At 37.3% G+C, this 23,164-nt stretch overlaps 1 protein-coding gene across 2 annotated transcripts in view; it reads left to right on the forward strand.

The window, feature by feature from the left end:
* The window catches only part of ephb1 (EPH receptor B1), a 209,911-nt gene that overhangs the window by 41,235 nt on the left and 145,512 nt on the right, over window positions 1–23,164 (forward strand). For both annotated transcript variants that reach the window (XM_087811862.1, XM_087811863.1), the window contains exon 2: window positions 22,702–22,766. In XM_087811862.1, coding sequence (XP_087667988.1) covers window positions 22,702–22,766 — 65 coding nt within the window. The remainder of the gene's footprint in view (window positions 1–22,701; window positions 22,767–23,164) is intronic.

Genomic DNA, 23,164 nt, shown 5'->3' on the forward strand with positions numbered 1-23,164 from the left:
CTGGGGAGATGGAGATTGTGGGAGGGGACGGTAGAAGCAGGAGATGGCAAAGTACATTATCTTATCATCAATTATCAGAGACACCATGACATTGCAAAGACAAGAATGATGTATAAGAGGGCAAAAGACAGCAAAACCATGACCACCAAGAACATCACATTATACCGGTTTCCTTTTACACCTCTCATTAAAACCTGTATTTATTTACACATGACACTGTGTTCAAATGGTACCTTAACTTTTGCTTTACTTCACTGCAATTATAAATGCTGATTATGTCTCTAGCTATCTTGTCAATGCAAGTAGGTTCATTTAAAAAAAAGAATAGTTTTGCTGTAAAACCCTAACTATTTTAATCATTATAGATTCTTAGCAACATGTAGGTCCCTGTGGAGATTGCACATGCATTAGTCCCCCATTACCTGTGGAGTGAAAAATTCCAGGGGTGTGTGTGAGATGTATTCTGGACTCGGATATTTCAAGTTTGGTGGGGGCTGATCTGAAATTTCCATAATAAAAGTACACCTGGAATACACAAATCAGCGATATTAATGCAGGGACATTAATGCTTACATTTTTGAGAAAAGTACTTGTGTATTTCTAATTGGGTAGGGACAGGTAGAATTGCCATTGTAAGTGTTGTTGTCATACCTCAGGGCTAATAAGGTACATTAACTATCTATTCATACCAATTAATACGACGAAAGAAAACGCATACATTAAGTTTCCTCTTCTTCTGCATTGTAACTCAATTTAAAGATAACTTTTTGGTCAGGTAAGGGTTAAAAAAAACGTCTGTCGACGGAACCATCCTGTTTTACAACACAAAGTTCCAACTCCCACCAATGGACTAGAAATTAGTATAATTCAGGGTTCATCTTATGTTGGTCGCTAAATGCTACTTTTACTAAAATACAAATGTGTAAAAAACGTTTTATTTAGATTAAAAGAGTATAATTCTGAAAGTACACAAATCACTTAAAGTATGTTAAATCTAGATAAAGAATCAGGTAAATGGAAATTATACTCTTTTCGTTTTCTGGTCCTATCACTAGTATTTGTAGTGGATCCGGTGCTATGATGGTAGCTGGTTTACAGGCCTCATCACAATATTTCAGTGCTTTTACTATATTAGGCATCTTCCTAAGCATTATGCTTGGGTCTAGTGTCTTAATAATAAAAAGACTACAGTGAGGTAGGCAGCTCCTTGATGGTACTTTGGAGAGTCAATCCATTCCCAGAAAACATGTATAGATAAAGTATATCTAATCGAAATGTATACCTTTGAGGAAAATATGAATATACATGTTTAGGAAGAGATGCAATATGATGTTTTTGCAGACATTAGTAAACTTCCAAGTGTTGATAGGTATCATGACATACCCGGTGAAAGACTGACCCACCATGAGTTAAGTCTTTACTGAATAGTGTCACAAGAGATCAGTAAAAGTAACTAAGAACACTCTCATTCCTCAGTCTGCTCTGATACTCACTTTTAATCTTTTTTTCTTCCCTTCTCCTTTCTTCCATACCTCTGTTTGTTTTGGTCCGTCGGCTTCATTATGTGGACGAGCTGTCAGGGGACACGCAAGCTAACAACCCCCCTGGGGAGAAGGAGGCGAGCTCCGGTGTGTGAAAACTCTCTGGGAGTTATTCCAACAACCATCTGCATTAATAACTGTGCTCTACTTCACACAAATGTGGGGCTTATTTACCCGGAAATCACTTAATCCTTAATTAATCTTTAAAAAGTGTATTTACAAACATGAAGCTATTTGGAAAATTGATACACTCGTCCACAAGCCATTTGGTTGTATTCCTAATTTAAAATGGGTGTATTCTTGGCAAATAACTATATTCTTTTAATTCCCACTTGTGATTCTAAGCCATGAATTTGCACTAAAATCACAGTTTAACTTGACTTTCCTTTCTTTCAGAGGTTGACGAATCAACTCTTTTTAATTGACTTTTTTTTTTTGACCGACTGGAAATGATTTCCAATTAACTTTAAATGAAAATGAAAAAAAACAACATTTAGACCAGGGGTTGCAATTGCATTTACGTAGTGTGCCACATTTTACAAGGTGAAGTTTTTTGACAGGGCTTAACCCAAAGGAAAGAAAGATGATCAGAAACAGCGTTAATACATTTGGGAAGTTAAGATTCTAATTTTATTGATGTATACATGGATACATTTGTTTTTACTTAATTGTAAAGCATAACTGAACTTTAGTCAAGACATATAAATCTAGTAAAATATCAACTTTCTTTTGAATTGCCTCTTATTTTATTTTAAGATGGAAATAAATAGATATTTTCAAGGCAAAAAGTTAAAAGGGAAAAGTCACTCATAAAACTACAAACTACAACTTTAACATTTAAAAGAAAAAGTGTTAAACTATTGATTTATTCATATTCTATCAGGGTCACAGGGTCCCAGCTACTTAGGGCAATAAACACCTACCACACACATTTACACCTACAGACCATTGGGAGTACCCGGAGTAAACCCACTACACCATGTACACTAATGTTTAGATTAAAAAGGTACAACATTAAATTAAAAATTATACGTCAGAAACATTTATATAATAATCAGGTTTATAGTTATAAATACATGTAACAATTGGTTCAAGTAACTTAATTGTTTAATACATGTATTTATATGTCAGAGCAACATTAGCCTGTAGTTGAAGTACAAAATTGTAGGTATTTCTGGGCTTTCAGAGCAACCAAAATTTAAAAGGGGGCAAGAGTAATTTGTCCAGCAGCAAAAGCCTTCATGTTCTGGGCTCACAGACAGAGTAAAATCCACCCTTGGCCTGTGATGTAATAAACACTCCCCTACAAAAATAACAGACCCAGAGGAGCATTTATTCCCTGCAATACAAACTCTTCTGCTACTTCACCTCCAGCGGGTCCAGAGAGGGGCGATGTTCTCTCTTTAACACCTGCACACCTTCTCCTTCTCCCATCACAGCTATTTGCACCAACAACATCATCTCGCCCCAGCACACACACACACACACACACACCTGCATCTATTCTAACTGTGACACAAACTGGAGAAATAATTCAAAAGCTCGTAGCACTTTTCACAGCTGTGTGGGCAGATTGTGTTTCCTGCACTTCCTCGTGTGGAGTGTTTCTGGTGAGTGTTTGCTCCCCGCTGCTTCTCACATGTAGAATAATGAACTGCTTAAAGTGGGACGGCGACGCTACATATTTTAACAGGACGTCTCTTAGTAGTTTTGCAAGCATTTATTCGCACTTTGTGCCTGGAAAAGCATTTTGTAACTCACGGTTGTTAAGTTCCTGCTAATGTAGATCTTAGGTTAAAGTGGTTTTGATCCCTTTGCAAAAGGTTTTTACTTAAATCGTAAAACGGTACGCCCTTGTTTAATTCAGTATACATTTAAAAGGGTTTTCTTTTCTACTACATGATAAAAACAATTAACATATTTACTTCATCAGCTCCTTTAGCTCATGGCTACAGCTCATTTTTGGACTCATTAACCCTGTGATCCATCCCCACTCAGTGTCTCTTTTCACATTATTATCTATTTTATTATTTCATTTACAATTTTTTCGAGAAATAACTCCACCGTGGAGAATAGGCTTAACTCTCGTTTTTACTTTTTGTTTAGCCATTATTTATATTATCATATAATTGACAAAGAGTTTATTCAAAAGAATGTACTACATTAGTATTTCTACGGATTGTTAGACTAGAAGAGAGGTATTGGATTGTGTTTTGTTAAAAATCTGAATATCTCTACAGAACTATTTAGAGTCAAACAAAATTGTAGCAATACTAAAGTAGTACATGAACATAGTCTTTCTGGTGTCAATTATGTGAGAATATAAACAATAAGAAAAAGGGAAAAAAAGGGTTAAACTATTCTCCACAGTTTAGTTATTCCTCAAAATAATGTATTATATTGTGGCTAAAAATAGGATTACAATAAGATTTTTAAAATGAAACACGTAATAATGACAATAGCAAGTCGGGAATCGAACCCGGGGTTTTAGGTTACACAAGCCCAAAGTGTTGTGTATCGCTAAAGGTCACTGAAAACACACCTGGTAAGAGTCTATGATTCCGCTTGCTAATAGCTTCTCCTCCTATAAAGAGATATTTTCCAGTCTGGTCGGCCTATTTTTTTTGGATTTGATTTTTTCAGTCGGCTACTGAGCTAAAAAACCTAATTGACAATACTACCAGGTGTTTGTTGAACTGGTGCATCTTGTTAGAGATTCCTCACACAACCATTACCACCAGAGAGTCCACGAGGAAGACCTCGCAGCTGTGACATTTAAGTTGGCACCATGCGAAAGCTCAAACACCAGGGTCTGCTAAATGCCAAGGGGTCGGATAAAGTGTGAATATCCATTTGTCCTCGTGGGGAGCAGCACATGATGACCCTCAACCAGCCCTACAGCCAAACAGATGAATGTATTCAGTGCAAAATGTCATTTGCTTTCCCAAAAGAGTTTTGGGATTCACTGAGCTCTGCATTCATTATGCTGGAAAAGAAGGAGGGAAGATGAAATTGTGTAAAATTTAAATGGCATATGATACTGTCCTGTACCGATGCACAAGAAAGATTAAGTAGAGGATTTGTTATTAAAAAGGTAACAGTAAACAAGTTGTAAGCTCATTTCTAAAAGACAAATGAGAGAAACAAAAACCTGTTTTTATTACCTTTCTTGAAAATCTTAGCATGCTCACGTTCGATAGCAGGGCGAGGGCTCTTTACACAAGTGCTCTTGAAACTGATATGCGTTGTTCCCTTCAGGTAATAAGCATCATAAATCCTCAGTATCCCCCCTAGTTTTTTTGTTTTTTTTACCTTCTTTTAAGACTCTTTCTGTCCGCCTCTGTGAAAGAATGCTACAATAAGGTCAAACCTGCAGTTGCAAGTGTTTTTTTTTTTAGCCCCCAGACTACCTTCTGTGTCTTCCTCCTCACTAGGTTGAAGTCCAACTCTAGCATAAACCCTGGAGGAAGAATAAAACCTGAGGCTCGTCTCCAAAAATATACAGCCATCCCTAAGCACGTTTGTTAGCACGAAGGTGAATTTAATGTTTGATTTTGAAGGATACAACTCTGCCTGCAAGGTAGTAGCGAGGAGGATTTATTTATTTTTCAACAAACGCCCTTGCAAGGCGAACAATTGAGGATGTCTTTGTCCGCATTGCAAAGATTTTCTTCTTTTCGTATCCACTTTCTTGGTCATTGGGAGACTCTTTGGTATTGTGAGAACTCCACGTATCAAACACCCAAAGATTCAAGCCTTTATTATTAATGTAAATGGCTATTAAATTATTATTGGATTACAGGACATGGATAATAAATGGTTGATATTAAAATGTAACAAGTAACTGAAGGCAAAGTTACATTAAGGGATTGTGTGAAAACTCCAGGCCTTAAAATGTTTGCCAATACATGTTGTAGTACTCGAAGATTGGGAAAATGAAGAGTTAAGATGAAGCTACAAACGGCCTCTAGGTCCTTCTCCTGGTCTACTTTTAAAACCGTAAAACCTCCTCGCTAGTTTCTTCTTAAAAGCTGCTCCATAGCTCTCTGGTCCTATGGGGCGACCAAAGACATTCTGGACCAGCAGACCAGGGTAACCTGGCTCAGGGTTGATGTTAAAACCCAGCGACAGTAATTCCAGGATCATAAATGTTGTGCTATTTATGGTATAGTGGATAATTGGTATAGCCTGAGCTATGTGGCAGATTTAAAAGGTTGCCCGTTTTCAGCTAATACCTTCTCTAAATCCCGGTCTGCTTCCTAAGAAGGCCAATTCCCTTTGGCCTTTGATGGGTTTCACTAATGTACAGTTAAAATGAAAAGTTCTATTAGTCACTGGTCTTTATTCAGTGATGAAATTCTCTTATGTACTGCAAAGGAAATAACCATATGTTTCTTCAACCTTGCCTCAGATAAGTATCCCTCAGGTAAAGAGTACTTGCCGAGGGAAGCCCAAAACTCCAAGGCATCAATTACCTGCATCTCCCGCTCAGTCAAGAGAGACCACTGTTAAATTGAATAACACTTTCCAAATCACATGTGGGCATATGTGCGGTACCTACATACATCCGCTCAAGGAAATAACAACCCACATGGACGCCTGCCTCTCCGGGCAAAGCTCTGTCGCCACAGCTCACCGCTGAGAATCTGTCCTGGTGTGAAATGGACGTGCGAGGTATGATTGACTCACTCACACCTCCATACGACTGTTAAATCGTCTTATGTGCTCACTCGATTCAGACAGAGTGCCTTTGCCGAGCCCTGCGGGCACGAGCGATAATTTGACTTTTATTGAAATCCGACCGAAGAAGGTTCAAGGTGGTTGAAGGTCGACGTTTTTACGAGCACACATGAAATTGAGGAAGATTATGGTGTCAAACGTCAAACCAGCGCTGCCACCACTGTATTTTCTTCGATTCATTCATGATCATGTATTGAGATACCAGTAGGCGAGGCAGAAATGTATTCGGCCTTTGACACCAATATTACACAAAATTACTAGTCGTACTTTATGTGATTTTTAACCACAACATCTGTTATTTTCCTTCATTTTCAAAGTGATATTTTTACCATACGTTTGACCTCTTCTGCTGTAAGTGAAATATAATGTCATCATATTGTTATTAAACGGAGAGTTATTCGCCGTTTTCACAGCTTCTGTCAAGGAGTTTTACGTTTTATGTTTTCCGTAAATCTATTGGTTCGTAAAGTGACTCAAAAATATAAATCTTTTGCATGTATATGTCTAGCTTTAGCATGTGTTTTTTTTTTTTTAGTAATAGTTTAATTTAATGCCGAGGTCATAACAGGATGTCTTGGCTAAAATAAAGCATAACAATGAGGCAGAATTTGGTTAGAAAAACACAAGATAAATATAAAGATAAATGAAGTTTTGTAACCACGTAAATGTGAATATTTTTTGGGGGGACATATAAACAGTAAACTTTAATTATTTTAATGCAAAATAAAGGCAATTCTATGCATACATGTATGTAGTGCACATGTGCAAAGGACTTTTGTGTGGCTATAGTGTGATTGAACTATGAAATTCAACTATACAAATGCAGATTTTTTGAAGCTTGTGGTCGTTTGTGCGGCAAGAAAAAAAAGGGTATGTCCTATTGCAAAATTGTACGTACTTAATAGCTTATTTTCTAGTTTAAAGCTTTTAACAATGACATTTAAAACATTTTTATCATTCTCATAATTCTAATTGGGACTGACATGGCATTTCATTGTCGTATTTCAATGTATGTGTAGATAATGCACAGTGTGTGCCTCTAAACCTCTCAAGTTTCAAGGTGAAATATCTCTTTCTTATGTCGATGACAGATTCCTAGGATGGACTTTCTTTGGCCCTTGTGTCGGAATGTTCGGAATCCACTTCAACTTATCCTTCCTTGACACCTTTGATAAACGTCGGCATAGCTCTCAGAGTGTGTTGCTGGAGACAATAGATACAGGAGCTCTCATCCACAGTCGTTCCACTCTTGAATGTATCATGTCAATCTCTGCATGTTTGTGTCGACGCCCGTTTGATCCGCTCATGTTTTCGCCTTCCTGTGCCGATGGCTCGATGTTCCAGGCTGTTAAGGTGACACTGTTTTGTTCTCCTGCTTTAGCGCTCATGAATATTGCAGACAGACAGTCTTGCGAGGAGGCAGGAAATGAGGCGAGGTGCTTGAAAATGTTGGGATTAAACAAAATGCTGCCATGAGATGCCCCAACATTTGGCCCTCTTTCTTTTTATGTGGCTCCTCTCCCTGAAGCTGCCTTAAATCACACATATATTCGTGTTGTACTTAATGAAGTTCTCTTGCATTTCTCAATCTTGTCCCAAATGTGCTAAAACTCAAGGCTCAAATCTGGCCAGATATTTTTATGTGGCCTGCAAAATGGTGACTTTAAATCAATACAGATTATTGTTGATATAATGATATATATATATATATATATATATAAAAATATATAAAATATATATTATACGACAAGAGGAGAATTGGAATTTAGAAATCATGTTGTATTTGTTTTTCTGCTTTAGATGTTTGTTTTTTATGAGGAAACGGTTCGGTTACAATTAATTTTTTCTGACTAAGATTGGGATTTCGATTTTCGGCATCTTTTCTGAATAAGGATGACAACCCTTTTTAAGCGTTTAAGTTTTTGTTTTATAAAGAAAAATCACAAAAAAATACCAAATACTAAACATTTGTTGTGGAATTTCCATTGGAAAATACGATAATATTTGTCCATCAACTAATTATTGAACAAGTTAAGTTTAAAAATAAAACTTTTTTTAAAGATTTTATTTTTTGGCCCATATCGGTCAGCCCCAATGCTGAGCCTCACCCTGTTGACCAATCTTTCGAAGGACTACGGTCAAGGATTTCAGACCCATTGTTTTCTTTTTAATTTTAAAATCTATTTAATGATCACAGACTCATTAAAACATAAACCTATGTTAGTGTTCTTCAACGAAATATTGAACTAGAATTTAGGGTTAAGTTAAGAATACAATCATTCATACTGACATACCGATCTCTTTCTCTTTTTTTTCATTACGCTAATTTAATTGTAATTTATTTGTACAATTTGCATGAAAATGAATAATATCTTCTTTACTATGTATGCAGTTTTAGGTCATAGACTAGTATTGTTGGTGTAAATCCCATTAGATTGTACAGAGGTAAGGACAAATATTCAGTTGTAGCTCCAGAAAATATAATAGACTTCTTTAGCAATTGAAATATTAGTCTGATTTGCGTGAGGTTCCATCTTGAAAAGTGTGATTTTAGTCCAGCCACTATATTTCTACTTTTCTTCTTTGGACAGTAAATGAGGTATTAAAGAGATACGCTGTCACAGGAAAACTATCTTTGCTTCTGAATACTCATGGCCGTTTAATATCTCGAGACATGGATCCAATTCTGTTTCCTCTTAAGAGATATTAACGTTTTCACGATTAGGTTGAATCATCTGCCACTATTCTGTTCAGCACCGTGCTCCACATTTTTCACAAATTGTGTTATATTACATCCCTTCCCTCGTCTTACTCACAGACACAGCAGTAATATGATAGTTCTCCCTGTAGTCATGTTCTCGAGAGTGTAGCAGTTACTCTATCATCGCCCGTCCTTCCTGCCTCAGCCTCGTCTTCAGAGAGAAAAATCCTCTCTGCAAAACAGTATGTGGCATCAGACAGTGATATCAACTCTCATATTCATGATGGATCAACGGCTATCGGGGTTTCATTGCAGTTGGAATATTATATTATATTACATTTTGTTTGTGCCCTTTAAAAAAAATGTTTCCCATCATAATATATCAGAATACAAGAAAATTACACATAAGTAATGTAGGTCAAGTCAATTATTCTCAATCATTATTGCAGTAAGTGAAGATTTAATGGAAAGTATATAAAAATGTAGTAAATTATACTTTTTATTATTATTTTTTTTATTTATTAAGAACACAACATCAAGGGATGGTAAGGCAAGGTAAGGTAAAACTTTATTTGAAGACCCCCATGAAAATTCATGTATGTAACAGTAATATTTAAGGGAGATTTTCCTAAAGTTTAGCTCCAATTACTACGGGGACCAAATGGAGTAAGAAGACTCCCAAGAAATTATAAACATGTCCATATTTCAATAATTAAATTACCATTTAATATATGAATTAAATGTGGATTTTCTTTTCAGCGATAAGTGAGGGAGATTTTCCTAAATTTCAGCTCCTTCGGCCAAATTGTTATGGAGCGCAATTGGAGTAGGAAGACCTCCATGAAAAATTAAATATGTCAAAGTTTGAATAATAAAAATAGTAGTTTAAAGATGAATTAAATGAGGATGATTTCCAGCGATAAGTGAGGAAGATTTTCCTAAATTTCAGCTCCTTTGACCAATTGTTAGGGGGTCCAACGGGAGGCTAAAGACTCCCATGACAACTTAAACGTATCCAGATTTCTATGGAATAATTAACGTTTTAAATACACATTAAATAAGGACAATTTCCAGAGAGAAGTGAAGGGGATTTTCCTGGAATTTGGCCAATTTTAAGGGGGTGCAAAAGGAGGTAGTGTCCAAATTTCTATGGAATTAATATTATTACATTAAACTGGGATTATTTTTTACAGGAAACACTGTGTATTTCAGTTGTAAAACTTTTTGTCACATTTTCTAAAAACATGCTGACACCATCACAATTTAATTTGCATCCCAACAAGGTCAGGCACCAACAAAAGCTGTTAGTCGATAATGACTTGATTATAGCTCACTCTTACCAACCATAACCTGCGGATGTTTGTTCTCGCTGCAGTTCAGCACAGTGACCGAGCAATAATCCAGATGGAAGCCAAAAACCAAACGCCGTACTCATTACCCGCCGATATTACCTGAGCTCAGCCCGCCTGCTTTTTAAGGAAGCCGGTAATTTGCTGCGGTAGAACGAGGTAATTACAACACTTATCAGGCTCCTCACCTCACAAACAGCATTTAGGAACGCGGCCGACTACTCCCCGATGATTCACTCGCCGCGGTACAGAGCGTTGGCCGCCGTCCCAGTCACACATCCGCAACCACTCTGCTGTCACTTATTCTCCGCGCTCCGCCGGCTCCCGTCCACTCCGCCCGTCCGTCCAATGAAAACAAACAGAAAATTTCATCGCCTAATGACTTAACTTAGAGAATCCCCTGCGATCCCGTCTGGAATAGCTTGTCTCGAACCACAAATATAACCTGATGAATATCACTTTTCAGAAACTTGGTTTATTTTTGCCCCCCCAAAAAAAAGCTGGCGGTAAATATTTCGGACGATTGTTAGTGAGCCAACTTTGTACAACAAGCAAGACGGTTGATGGCTTCCCACGCGCGGCAGTCGGATCCAACTTTGCAAATGAACACGGTCTCTAAGGGGAAGAGTCCTTGTCTGTCTTAAGATAATTGAAATTACCGTGAAAGGAAGAGATGACTTCTGCCAAGGGAAGTGTGTTTGCTGATAGAAAGTGTTGAGATTAGAGATAAAACGCACAATTTAGAGGTGGATACGTCTTCTGCATTTCTGTGTCTCGCTTTAGGACGTGGTGATTGAAGAAAAGTTTGAATTAAAGCCAAGGTCGGATCAGGATTTCTTGGCTTAATTAAATGTAAATAAAGAGGTAAGGATTTGTAGAATATGAATGCTTTATTCTTGGGAATTAAAGATCATCTTTTCAATCTTAAAAAAGTTAAATAAAGGCAATTTAATGCGTAAAATATATATTTTTGGTATCTTATTTTGATCAAGGTCTCAATCTCAACTATAATACGCGTGGAGGATGTACAACTCGTATCAGTTTCAGCTAAAAGAGCCACATTATACAAACAAACGTGAAGCCAAGTCACGCATTTATTTCTAGTAGTTAAAACGCAAAACACCGCAAATATTATTCATAAAAAAAATAATGCATTTTTATTTATGACTTTCAATGAAATGTTCAAATTATTTATATATAAACGCATTTAAATACATTTATATTTACAGGTTATAATAACTAACATTAGTGCTCATAGGCCTGCATTGCATTCTGGGATGCTTAGTTTTCGAAAAGAAAATGTCACGATTAATTGGTTTGATTATTTAATTGTATAAATATTTCAAGCATATTCAATTCAATTCAATTTTATTTAAAGTGTCTTATCATAACAAAGTTATCTCAAGACACTATACAGTTGAAATAAGACTACAGTTGATTAAGGAAAAATAGACCCCAGCAATTCAACAAAGAGCAAGAAACAAAACACTGTACAGTGAGCTGTACAGTGAGCAATGGCGAGGAAAAACTTCCTTTTAGAAGGCAGAAACCTCGAGCGGAACCCCGACTCATTGTTGACGGCCTGCCGCTTTGACCGGCTGGGAGGAAGGATGGGGGGGTAGACAGATGGATAAGGAGAGGAGTGAGGGAGGATATAGTGAGAGAAAAGAGGAGAGTGTAGGAGAGTCCATGGGGGTGCAGGAGAGAACTCGGGATCTGATGACGTGGTGAAGATCCTGGATATCAGGTAAACTTTATAGTAACTTTGCCTATTGGTGGCAATAATAATTTTGATTAATCATATTTTCATTCGGTTCACTTTTTCTCCCCAACAACATTCACTTGTTTGTAAATTATTAGAAACATTTAGGGCTGCACATGAGTACATCAACTATATTCCTATAAAGATAATAATAATTAAATGACTCCTGAGCCAACTATGGTTTAAATGAAGGAAGGGGATGAATGGATATTTGGAGGGATTTTAAAAAGAAACTCACATTAACTTCACTTATTTCTCACTTAAGTGTTTCCCTAAACTGTTCTGCTCTCCTGCTGCTGCTTTGAGGACACCTTGGGGTGAGAAGCGTTGAAGAGTGGATGTGTAGGGATGAAGGGGGGGATGAAGGGGGAGGGTTAAGGTGAAGGTATAGACTGCACAGAAGGGCCGGGTGCTGAGGTTGTGATGAATTAAAGATGACACTCTCCAGCAGCCTACTTTCTAAAGATCACTCTGTCTGCTAATGTAATGTTAATGAATGCAAATGACGAGCCTCACCTCTCTCCTCCGACCAGACACGGCCCGGAAAATTGTCCTCGTAACAACCTGTTCCAGCTGCAGAGATCGTGTGTTGCCATTTTCATGGAAGTGTAGGATGATAAAATAGAGGGAGATGGTGGGTGTGGGTGCTCAGGGAGGGTTGAGTGTGGTAGAATATGATGGATCAAAATTACTTATGATTTTAGTTCATTTTTATTTCTCTGAAATGTTATTTGATTTTGAAAAACAGTTTATTACATTAATTGTTTTGATGTTCCATATTTTTTGTTAATATTTATTATTAAAAAAGAATTATTTTATTTATACACAGAAACATCTTTTGATTTTGAAATCCTTTTTTTTTTTACATTTAGCATTTGTGTTTTATATTCTATATTTTTTATATGTATTAATACTCAAAACGCTACTTATTATTTGCTTTGTCTTTAACCCTTGTGCGACTAATAAAGGATCATTTTATCTTATCTTACAACCATTTTTTTATTAACAAAACTTTTTTTTGCAGGTTATTTAAAATTATTATATCACACACACACATATTACACATTAGCTCAGGCATCATAGTCCCAATTAAAGTAAAACAGTTAAAAGGTATACCTTCATTATACTTTTGACCTATTACCTTTTTTTTAATTAAGTGTTTTTTATGACAATCTACTGTAGATAAAGATATAAAAGGGTTTCATAATTTTAATAATCAAAAGTATCCTCTCAAACTTGATGGAAATATTATATTTTTTTTTTACATCTAAGGATACATAAAGAGAGAAGAAAATATTGATTTACCTATTATTATTCGTCTTTTTTATTTAGAAAACAAAATGATCTTTTCACACATCAAAACAATGAAACTGATGAAAATTTAATAAGGATTATTAGACAAAAACATAATTAATCGAAGAATTATTGGTCTTAATTAAAATAGAACTAGGACGGCAAGCTAACCGATTGATCACCTGACAAGCAAAGCTTAAATGTTCATTATTGAGGGAAACTTAATAACGAAACATCCGTCCGACCCAACAGTAACTTGATATCTCTGGATGATGGATGGAGTTGAGGAGTGATGGAATGGATGGAGGACGACGGAGTGAACCACTTGTGATTCTCCTGCCGTTGAATCTCAATCGATATGACAAACTATACGTTTAATTATTTTACCGCTCTTAGAGGTGACGACACCCTCCTCTCATCAATCGGGTGAATAAAAACAAACTCATGTATTGGTTATGAAATGATCCAAACAGAACTTTTTTAAGCGGCTTCAAAGGGGGGAACGTTTCAGCTTCATATGATCAGACAGCCCAGATGTGCTCGGGGCCATTAGATGGTCACCTTGCTGTGATTAAATTATCCCGTCATTTTCACATGCTGCTTGTTTATTCCTTTCTTATCTAGCGAGGCGTCTGGCCTCACATCTGCTGCCTCGACTGCCTGCTCCTCTCGCCGTTTTTAACCTTCTCAGCTTTCTAGTGTCACACCTTAAGTTGTAGTGCAACATTTAAAAAAAAAAAAAAAAAACATACATTGTCAGTGTGTGTTAATGTGTGTGTCATTTTACAAGCTGGCGACCTGTTCAGGGTGTCCCCCGCCTCTCGCCCATAGTAGCTAGGGTATGGTTAATCCACACACTGTATTGAATTACGGAGTAGTTCTGATGTCATTCTCTGTTGCTGATTGGGAAATGGAACCATGCCTGTTTAGCTCTGGGCTAAGCTGGCTAATACATGCTCACTTGTCCGTGAACCACGTCACTTACTATTTAAGTCCAGTATGTTCCAATAGTGGGATCCTAGCTGTTTGAACCAGGCTGTACATTTTACCTTTTTTTTATTCAATTTCTTGGCAAGGTATGTACATGGAAGTGGACACTCGATGAACTACATCTTCCTGACTTTCTTCACTCCTTAAAACTAAATTCTGCCAGGTAGTTGAAACACATTTTTGTGGGATTGTTTCCAGAGTAATCTGTAGGCAAACATGTATGTTCATTTTAATGTAGCAACTGGTGCTTAGTTATCTATGTCTAAAAAGACACTTAAAAACATCCAAATATCTCCATGTTGCTCGTCCATTTTGTACTGAAGCTGTGACATGAGGAGTGCCTTGTAAAAATTAAACGAGTCTATATTTCAAGCTTGTTTTTAGTGGACGTTGCTAGGCTACCTTAAAAAATTACGCACATAAAAACATCCAAATAACTCGGTGGTGCTCGTCTGTATTGTCCATCTTGTACATCGTATATCTTTTAATGGGACAACACTGAAGAAATTACACTTTCACATGAAGAAAAGTAGTCTGTGTGTTGCTTATATAGGAGTGTACATTTATTTTCCCCTCAAAATAACTTCAAATATAGCCATTAATAGCTAAACTCCTGGCAACAAAAGTGAGTACAGTTCTTAGTTCTTTGCCATGTTGGAACCTTCAGTGACCGGCAATAATAAAGTGTGAGAGTTGTACTACAAAATTAAACACACCTGCTCCCTATTCACACCTGATACCTAGTAACATGAACGAGTCACATGACATTTTTGGAGGGAAAAGGTCAAGCAGTGCTCAATTTGGACATTTAGGGGTGTAGTGTCTTCAATTTTGTTGTCAGAGGTTAAGACATTGATGGCTGTTATTTTGAGGTAACAATGTTATTTTGAGGTAACAATGTTATCATGTCAAAGTGTCATTTGACATGGAAATTCGAGGGATCTACTCACTTTTGTGTATCGGCCTAAGGAATTGGTAGGAAAAAATTAAACAAGTATATTCTAAGCTTGTGTTTATCGTACACTGCTAGGCTAGCAGACTGTATTTTGCGCATATGAACTTGCAATGGATTTCGATGAGAAAAGACTTCAGGCAGCAGCTGAGAGACTGATAACTTACTACAAACTAAAAATATTGACTTGTAATTCCTCATGTACAGGCTTTAATAGACGAGCAATATTACAGACGAGCATAAAGGTATTTGGATGTTTTAATTCCATTTTTGGACGAAGACAACTGGACTCCAGTCGCTCGTTAAAACTGACTTACATTTTCAGTTAAAAAAAAAAAGGTTATTTGTGTTCATATATCCTTTTTATTGACTGTGTCGTCTGAGTCTCGACAAAAAACTAGCCACGAATCTTTCCCTGAACATCGTGACTCAGCTAAGACTGCACCTTATTTTTTATTTTTTTCTCCTTTAAACACTGAACAAAAAAAAAGAAGTAACCTGCTTGAAAATCCTCTTAGTGCTCTCAACCATGCTTTACTTAAGCTGGTCCCACCTTCCACTCATGCACAAACATTATTTTTTCCCAAAGTTCTCTCGGTTAATGGCATTTGTCTGCGCGAGACACTCAATTTGTTCAACAAATGGCGTCAAAAAAAAAAAAGAGAAGTTCCTTGTTTTATTCATGCATCCCTTGAGTGGAGGGCTGATTAGTTTGTGACGCGTTCTCGTCTCTGTGTTTGTCACTTTGTTTTCATCCCGGTGTTAAGACGTGGGGCTCAGCAGGCGTCCACCAGGCTTCATCATTGTTAAGTGCTCATTTTCCATCCTGCTGATTTTTTTTCTTTCTTCATCTCAGTCATCTCCTTCGATCCTTTTCTCTGCCGTGATTCCATTTTTGAGGGGGGATAAATCCTCCTTAAATAATGTCATCGGAGGGTCCGCCGATCTTATTTCAGCTGGTTGCAACAATCACAAAGAGTAGGCCCTCGCCGCCTCCAGCATCTGGACGTGATTGTCTCATTGAATTACAAAGTGTGGCAGCATCTTTGAACGGGAGGAGGCTGGAAATGAGGCGGCGGTGCTGCCGGTCGAGGGGTGGGGGGGTTGCGGGCGAGATGAATGGAGAATATGTTGGAGAGGACGGGAAGGGAAACCTTCAGAGAATTGTCTGCCGTATTGACCACAGATCTTGAGAGAGGCGCTTCAGCACGTGTTCTATCGACCGGCGAACGCACAATCATACACACAAACACAAAAGGGGGGAATTACCAGACGTGCCGCCGACTTGACTCGGAATTAAAGTCACACAGAACGATTAAACCAACGTAGGGACTCAAGAAATCAATCTTTTTTTTTTTTTTTTTTCGGTCCTGTTTCTTCTTCCCTTAGAAATATATAATCACGCCTGTTTACACGCTCTATCATGTGACTGCCTGCTGACGTGTAATTGTGTGAAGAGTCCGGCCTTATCGATCTTCACCTCAGGACCACATCAATGTTTAATGCAGTCCCCCTCGCTCCATCATGTGGCTCCCTCCCCCCGACGCGCAATCCTCCCCCTTCTCTATCTATGGAAACAGCCACCATTAGCTATCGATCCGTCACTTGTTACTAATGAGAAGTTGCCACGCTCGCTCTGATTGGACGGTGGTGGCGTACGTTTATTTTTTTTTCTCCAAGACATGTTGTCCACAACACTGTTCACGTTTAAAGGACATTCATATAAAAGACGTATGGCAATTTAAAAAAAAATGAAAGTTAAATCTAAGTATGGATGCAGGTGATCAGCTTGGCAGAGGTCTACATTTCTTTCTTGTTTTTTTTTGTTCATTTTTGATGGACTTTCTACCAGGATTTCTTAGGGATTAATACAACAGCAACAATAATTCTAGCAAAATCCGGAACAGATACGTTTTTTAAAGATAATAATTATCATTTTTTCCGTAACCCTTTTCAAAGAACACAAAGGCGCTTTACATGAATCAAAAAATGAAGATCACATACAACATAAAAACAACAGAAATAGACAAGTAACTAAATATAAAGAAAATGAAATGGAAATAACCAGATGAATTAAATTATATTAGTTTAACGACTATAACTGTGACATACTAGCATTTACATCTTTCAAAACAGAATGTGATTCTTGACAAAGTTGCTAGATTGTGATGTAGGGCTGAACGATATATAAAAAAAATATCGATATGGCAATATTGGCACGTGCGATATGCATATCGAAAACATGTAATAATTTATCATTTTTCCTTGATCAATCAATCAGTCAAATCAAGTATTTCTTAAATGTGAAAAATCACCGTCATATTTAAAATTGTCATTTTGTACTTCTATGTCTTGTTGTCTACGTCTCTGTCCGTCTCTGAGCTGTGCAGCGCAGCTTTCTAAGCTTGGTTGCTATGGCGACACGGTAAAATAGCGCAATATATCGATATTGCAATTCAAGACACCAAATAATATCGAATGTCACACATGTTTCTAATATTGTGCAGCCCTACTGTGATGGTTCTGATAAACACGTCCTTAAGAAGTGACCCGGTACTGGTCCATGATAAATTATTTTAATCCGGCTCTACAATGTTTTTTCCATTTATTTTTTAAAATTAACTTTCTCTTCTTTTGATATTCCCTATCTGAAATTAGGTTGTTTCTTTTCTACAAATTAACAATCAAAAAAAAATTCTACACATTGACACATCAAGACGATTGGTTCTGGTCCAGTTTACTCAAATTATACATCTTAAAATTGGTCAAATTTTGTCGGACACAGACTCTATATGGAAAGAAACCAGCTGACTGGCTAAACAACATTATGATGGGATGTATTTTGTTGTTTTTTTATGTCTTAGTTCCAGGAAAATAATTTTGAGATTAAAAGTGGTACAAAAACATTGCGAACTTCTATAGTTTATTTAAAAAACAAATGCTTTAAACTTTATAATTTTGGTGCATTTGCACGGAGCATATTCCACTGTATACCATCTATTGTACTTCAAGATGATTCCAGAGAATATATGATATTCTTCTGTATAGATTCAGGGTTATTTGCATTCATTACAATCCTCGGCTGCACAAGCTATTGTTTTCCAATATATCTCCTGGCGTTCAGTCTGTCATCAACAATAAGCTTTTATTGTTATTAAGATTTGCACCAGCTCAACCGCCGGTGAACTGGGCTGTGTGTAATTTATTGTTCCTCGCAGGTGAAGCTGACGGGGCAGAAGCTCTATGTGCAGCAGAACCGGCTACTCCTGGACCACCAGGGAGTAGTACAGATGTGGTGTTTCATTGCTCAGTAGAACAAAGAGGGAGAGTAATGTGGAGAAGAACAAACGGTCAGAACAACAATAGTGAGCCAGGATGAAAAATAACAGCCAGCGGATTTCTTAAACTGTTAAAAGTAACCGCCTTTTCCATTACGGAGGTAGAAAACTCCTCGTCAGTTTTCAGCATTACATTTGACTGTATGTATGATGTTTTTTTTTATGAAAAACCTTTGTCTTCTTGTTGAATGAGTCGGAATTTCAATTTCCATGTATAATGAAATGGACATGACATTTTGGAGCGCCACGCCAAGCTCATGACGTTCCAAAATGACACACAGAGAATGTTTTAGGAATACAAGGACTCAATTATCAAAGGAAATCAAATGGAACAGTTTTTTTACCTCTGCATTCTAAAAGGCTCTTTATTCTCTAATAAACACCAATGTTATTCCACACTGGGCTCAATAACAAAATAATAATGTAATGCATTCATTTGGAAAAAGAAATATCCGCCAAAGCTGTTATTATCAACTTAAAAAAAAAAATCTTTTTTACTTCATGAACCAGGTTTCCAAATAAAACAAACTGATATTATTACAGGCTGGTCAATACCTTTTCAGAATGAATAAGAAAATCCAGCAGGTATATGATTATTTTTAAAACGACGATTAGGTAGAATAATAACCCTTATAAAATACTATAATAATCCAAAAAAAAGAAAAATAGTTACCTTATTTATACTGTATTACAGCGTGGTAAAATAAATGAAACTTAACCTGCCGACTTGAGACCTTGGCTCCTTTGAGAATATCTAATTGTAAGTGCTGAAAGATATATTCCTAAATCTGTATGTATGGATCATTTTAATAATAGAATTAAAGATACATATGTAATTTTTAATTCTTATTTTAGGTTTGAGTACTTTTTTTTACATTTTTCGGACATCATGAAATGAAGCGGATGATAAATCAATTAATTGAATTATGAATGGTTTGTTTGATCTGGTTTGACGTGGTACATTAGACACAAGAGACAATGTCCACGCCCCCTGCTGGGACTAGACAGGTGGGTGACCAGCGGCACAAACAGATTTTCCGTTCGGCTGCATCGCTAACCACCCCTTTCTCATCTGCTACACTTACGACCCGCTGATGGTCGGACAGGAGGTCACGCGAGGTGACTTATTCCTTCTCCCCCGAGCCCTCGCCACCAGTGTCTGCGTCTGGCTTCACCATCTTGGGCCGACATAGTTTAGAAAGGGGAAAATGGCCTCGTGTGATTTGACTAAAGCTTGTGTGATTTCCCTGGAGAAAAAGGACTGGCATCAGCGACCGACGCTCTTTGGAGCTTCTCCCTCCACAGCTGACGGGGGGCCGGCCCTGGCAGGAAGTCACGCCGAAGCCGTCCGTCTGTGGGAAACAAGACGAGGCTGTTGCTAGGGACATTCAAACGCCCGGGGAGAAACTAGATGTAAACAAGGCTGTCACTGTAGGTGTAAAAAAAACATACATTTGTGTTGGTCTCTGTGTGCGTTTGTGTCGTAGGATTCCTCAAACTAATTGGTTTCACGTCTGAGAAGAGCTTTTGCCAAGTCAATGGAGAATTAGCATCTGTGTAGCTTTCAGTGTCACGTTCAGCTTTTTGAAGCTTCTGGAACAAGACAGTAAAACGTCCTTTTTGAAATGATTATTACAAACTTTTTTATTAATTTTCTGAACAGAAAATGTGTCTTTCCTTCAATAATTATTTTCTTCTACGATCTGAGATGTAATTTAAAAAGCGATCTGTAACAAAAAAAAAAATGTGATCAACTAAATGTCTTAAGTAAGACGTTAATGTCAAGTTAATCATGTGATTAACTTGACATTAACTTTTGAGTCGAAACATGAACTTGGTCTTAAAAAAAAAAAAAGCACCACATATTTGAACTTCAACTTCTTTCAATTTAGCAAAGAAGGTCATTGTAGATAAAATCGAATGAGAGTATTTATTTCTTTAAAAAAGATTACTGCTGACTGTGGTTTATTTTGAAAGCGTGAATACCATTGGAACTCTTATTTCAATTTCGACTTGTGACTATATATTATTCAATTGTAACACTTTTACTCTATGGAATTAAACCAAGCACACATCTTCTATTTTTATCCTATATTATGTCATGGTTTTATATGTTTTAAGCAGTCTAATGTTATTGTTATTACATGCGTTTTGTCCATGTTTTATCTCCTTTTGTACAGCACTCATTGGCCAACATTAACTATGTTAATATGGTAATGGTTAATGGTATGGTATTACCTACGCAGCCTCATTGGTACTTTTATTTATTTTTTTATTTAACTGGACTACATTTTAATGATGCAACTGCAATTGTGTTTAATCCAATATTTAGACTTTAGTTTTCTGTATCTTTAGTTCAAGGTATTTTATGACTTGACTAGACCCTTCTAACTACCCACACCCCCACACCAATATCTGAGAATATGTATTTTGATCTGATCACACTGATGAAGTATTTTTTTGGAAAATCTTTCTATGTCAATATATTCCCATTTTCAGCTTGACTTACAACAGATATATTTGAGTTTTAAGTTCACCTACTTTATTCTTTTTTTTTTCTTAGCATTAACTAGTGCATTCGGGCTTGGGCTGGTCTTAGACAAAAGTCTTGTTCTCCGGTTTAGTCTCGACCGATCTTGGGCAGTAATAGTGGCCTTGAAGCTGAATCGAAGTCACAGTCTTTGTCTTTTACTTGAACTTGATATTGGTCTTGGTCTTTATATTAGTGTTGGTCCTGGTCTTGGTCTTTTACGTGATCTTGGTCTTGATATTGGTCTTGGTCTTGATATTGGTCTTGGTCTTGATATTGGTCTTGGTCTTGATATTGGTCTTTTACTTTAGCTTGGTCTTGATATTAGTCTTAGTCCAGGTCTCAGTCTTAGTCTTGGTCTGGGTCTTGGTCCTGGTCCTGGTCCTGGTCCTGGTCTTGCTCTTGCTCTTGCTCTTTTACTTGATTTTTGGTCTTGGTCTTGGTCCTGGTCTTTGTCTTTGTCTTTGTCTATACTTGATCTTGGTCATGGTCTTATATTTGGTCTTGGTCCCTCAAGTATTTTACTTGATCTCAGTTTTTTACTTGATCTTGGTCTCAATTTGTGATGGGCTGATGAAGCTTCATGAAACAGTGTCATGTTGTTTAGAGGTCAGTAGGTGGCGCCACACGTTTTAAAAATGATGTGATGTTGCATTAGAACAGTTGTTCAAATAAAGGAAAATAGTGCAGAGACCGCCACCTTGTGAAATCTGAAAATAATGACACTGCTTCGAGAAGCTTCATATATCATTCTTCATCAGACCATCACTAGATGGTCCTGGTCCTGGTCTTGGGCATGGTTTGTTCTTTACCTGACATCTTGTTGTGATGTCGTGGTACAAGTCTAGTATGGATAGAAGATTTGGAGCCCCAGATTTAAACTAGACATGCATATTTAGGAAGCTTTTCATTAAAAGTAAGACAAAATACTTTTATTATTTGAAATATAAGCTGTAGATTGTATCTAAGGGAAAGAAAAAGCAGGCTGTATATTTTGAAGGATGAACATATTTGTACTAGCACTTATCCATCACCTGAAATGCGAGGCCAGACAGCGTTTCCTTCTCCATGTCTAATCTATGTCGATGAGTTTTGTCTGACAGAATACACAAAAGCCCGAAGAGATGCGTCGAGAGGTCTGATGCATGAACCAGCATTGTCTCATTGTGGACCGATGTATTTGCAAATGTATACTCGGGCGCTCAATAAGGCAGAGTTGAGCCCTGTGTCCGTGCTCTGAAAGGACACAATGCATGCTGAGCATTTACCAGCCTGACAGAAGCTTTCAGATCTTCCCTCTCAGTGCCTCGGCTTTGTCTCTTGACTGAGCAGAAGTCAAGAAGAGATGGACGGATGAAGCCTCCATTTCTTTTCTCTTCATCGATATTGTTGTCGGGTGATCACTGAGGCTTGAATGCAGTTCAATGAAAAGGAAGGATACTCAGCAGAATTTCTTCTTTTTTTTTTTGGACAATAACAGTTTTTCTCTCTTTCTCTTTTTGCAGAGACGGTGATGGACACTCGGGTCGCCACAGCGGAACTCGGGTGGACGGCGTATCCCAATTCTGGGGTGGGTAATGAGTCTATCTTGACGTGTCCTTGTCTCAGAATCCACAGACGATCCCCAATGCTGAGAGAATGCAAAAATATATAATTAATCCCAACATAAAGCAAGGGAAATATTGTTTTTTATTGCAGAGGCAACATAAAAAAAATCAAACCAAACTGATGACCTCTTTTTCAAAACCTAACTAAGGTCTACCATTTGAGCTAATGATTGTAGCGGGGAAAAAAGGTAAATCTACCTTGATCACAATTCAGTGTGTGTGATGCAAAGATAAAGTAAATGCTACACCAGGGAAAACACAATAGGGCGTCTATAAATACTGCAAACAAATTAAAATGTCTAGTGTGGGGATATGACCCGCAACCTACAGTAGTGTTTATAAGTGATCTGCTGGAGTACTA

This window comes from Callionymus lyra, chromosome 16 (assembly GCF_982586985.1).
Source record: "Callionymus lyra chromosome 16, fCalLyr1.hap1.1, whole genome shotgun sequence".
Lineage (NCBI taxonomy): Eukaryota > Metazoa > Chordata > Actinopteri > Syngnathiformes > Callionymidae > Callionymus > Callionymus lyra.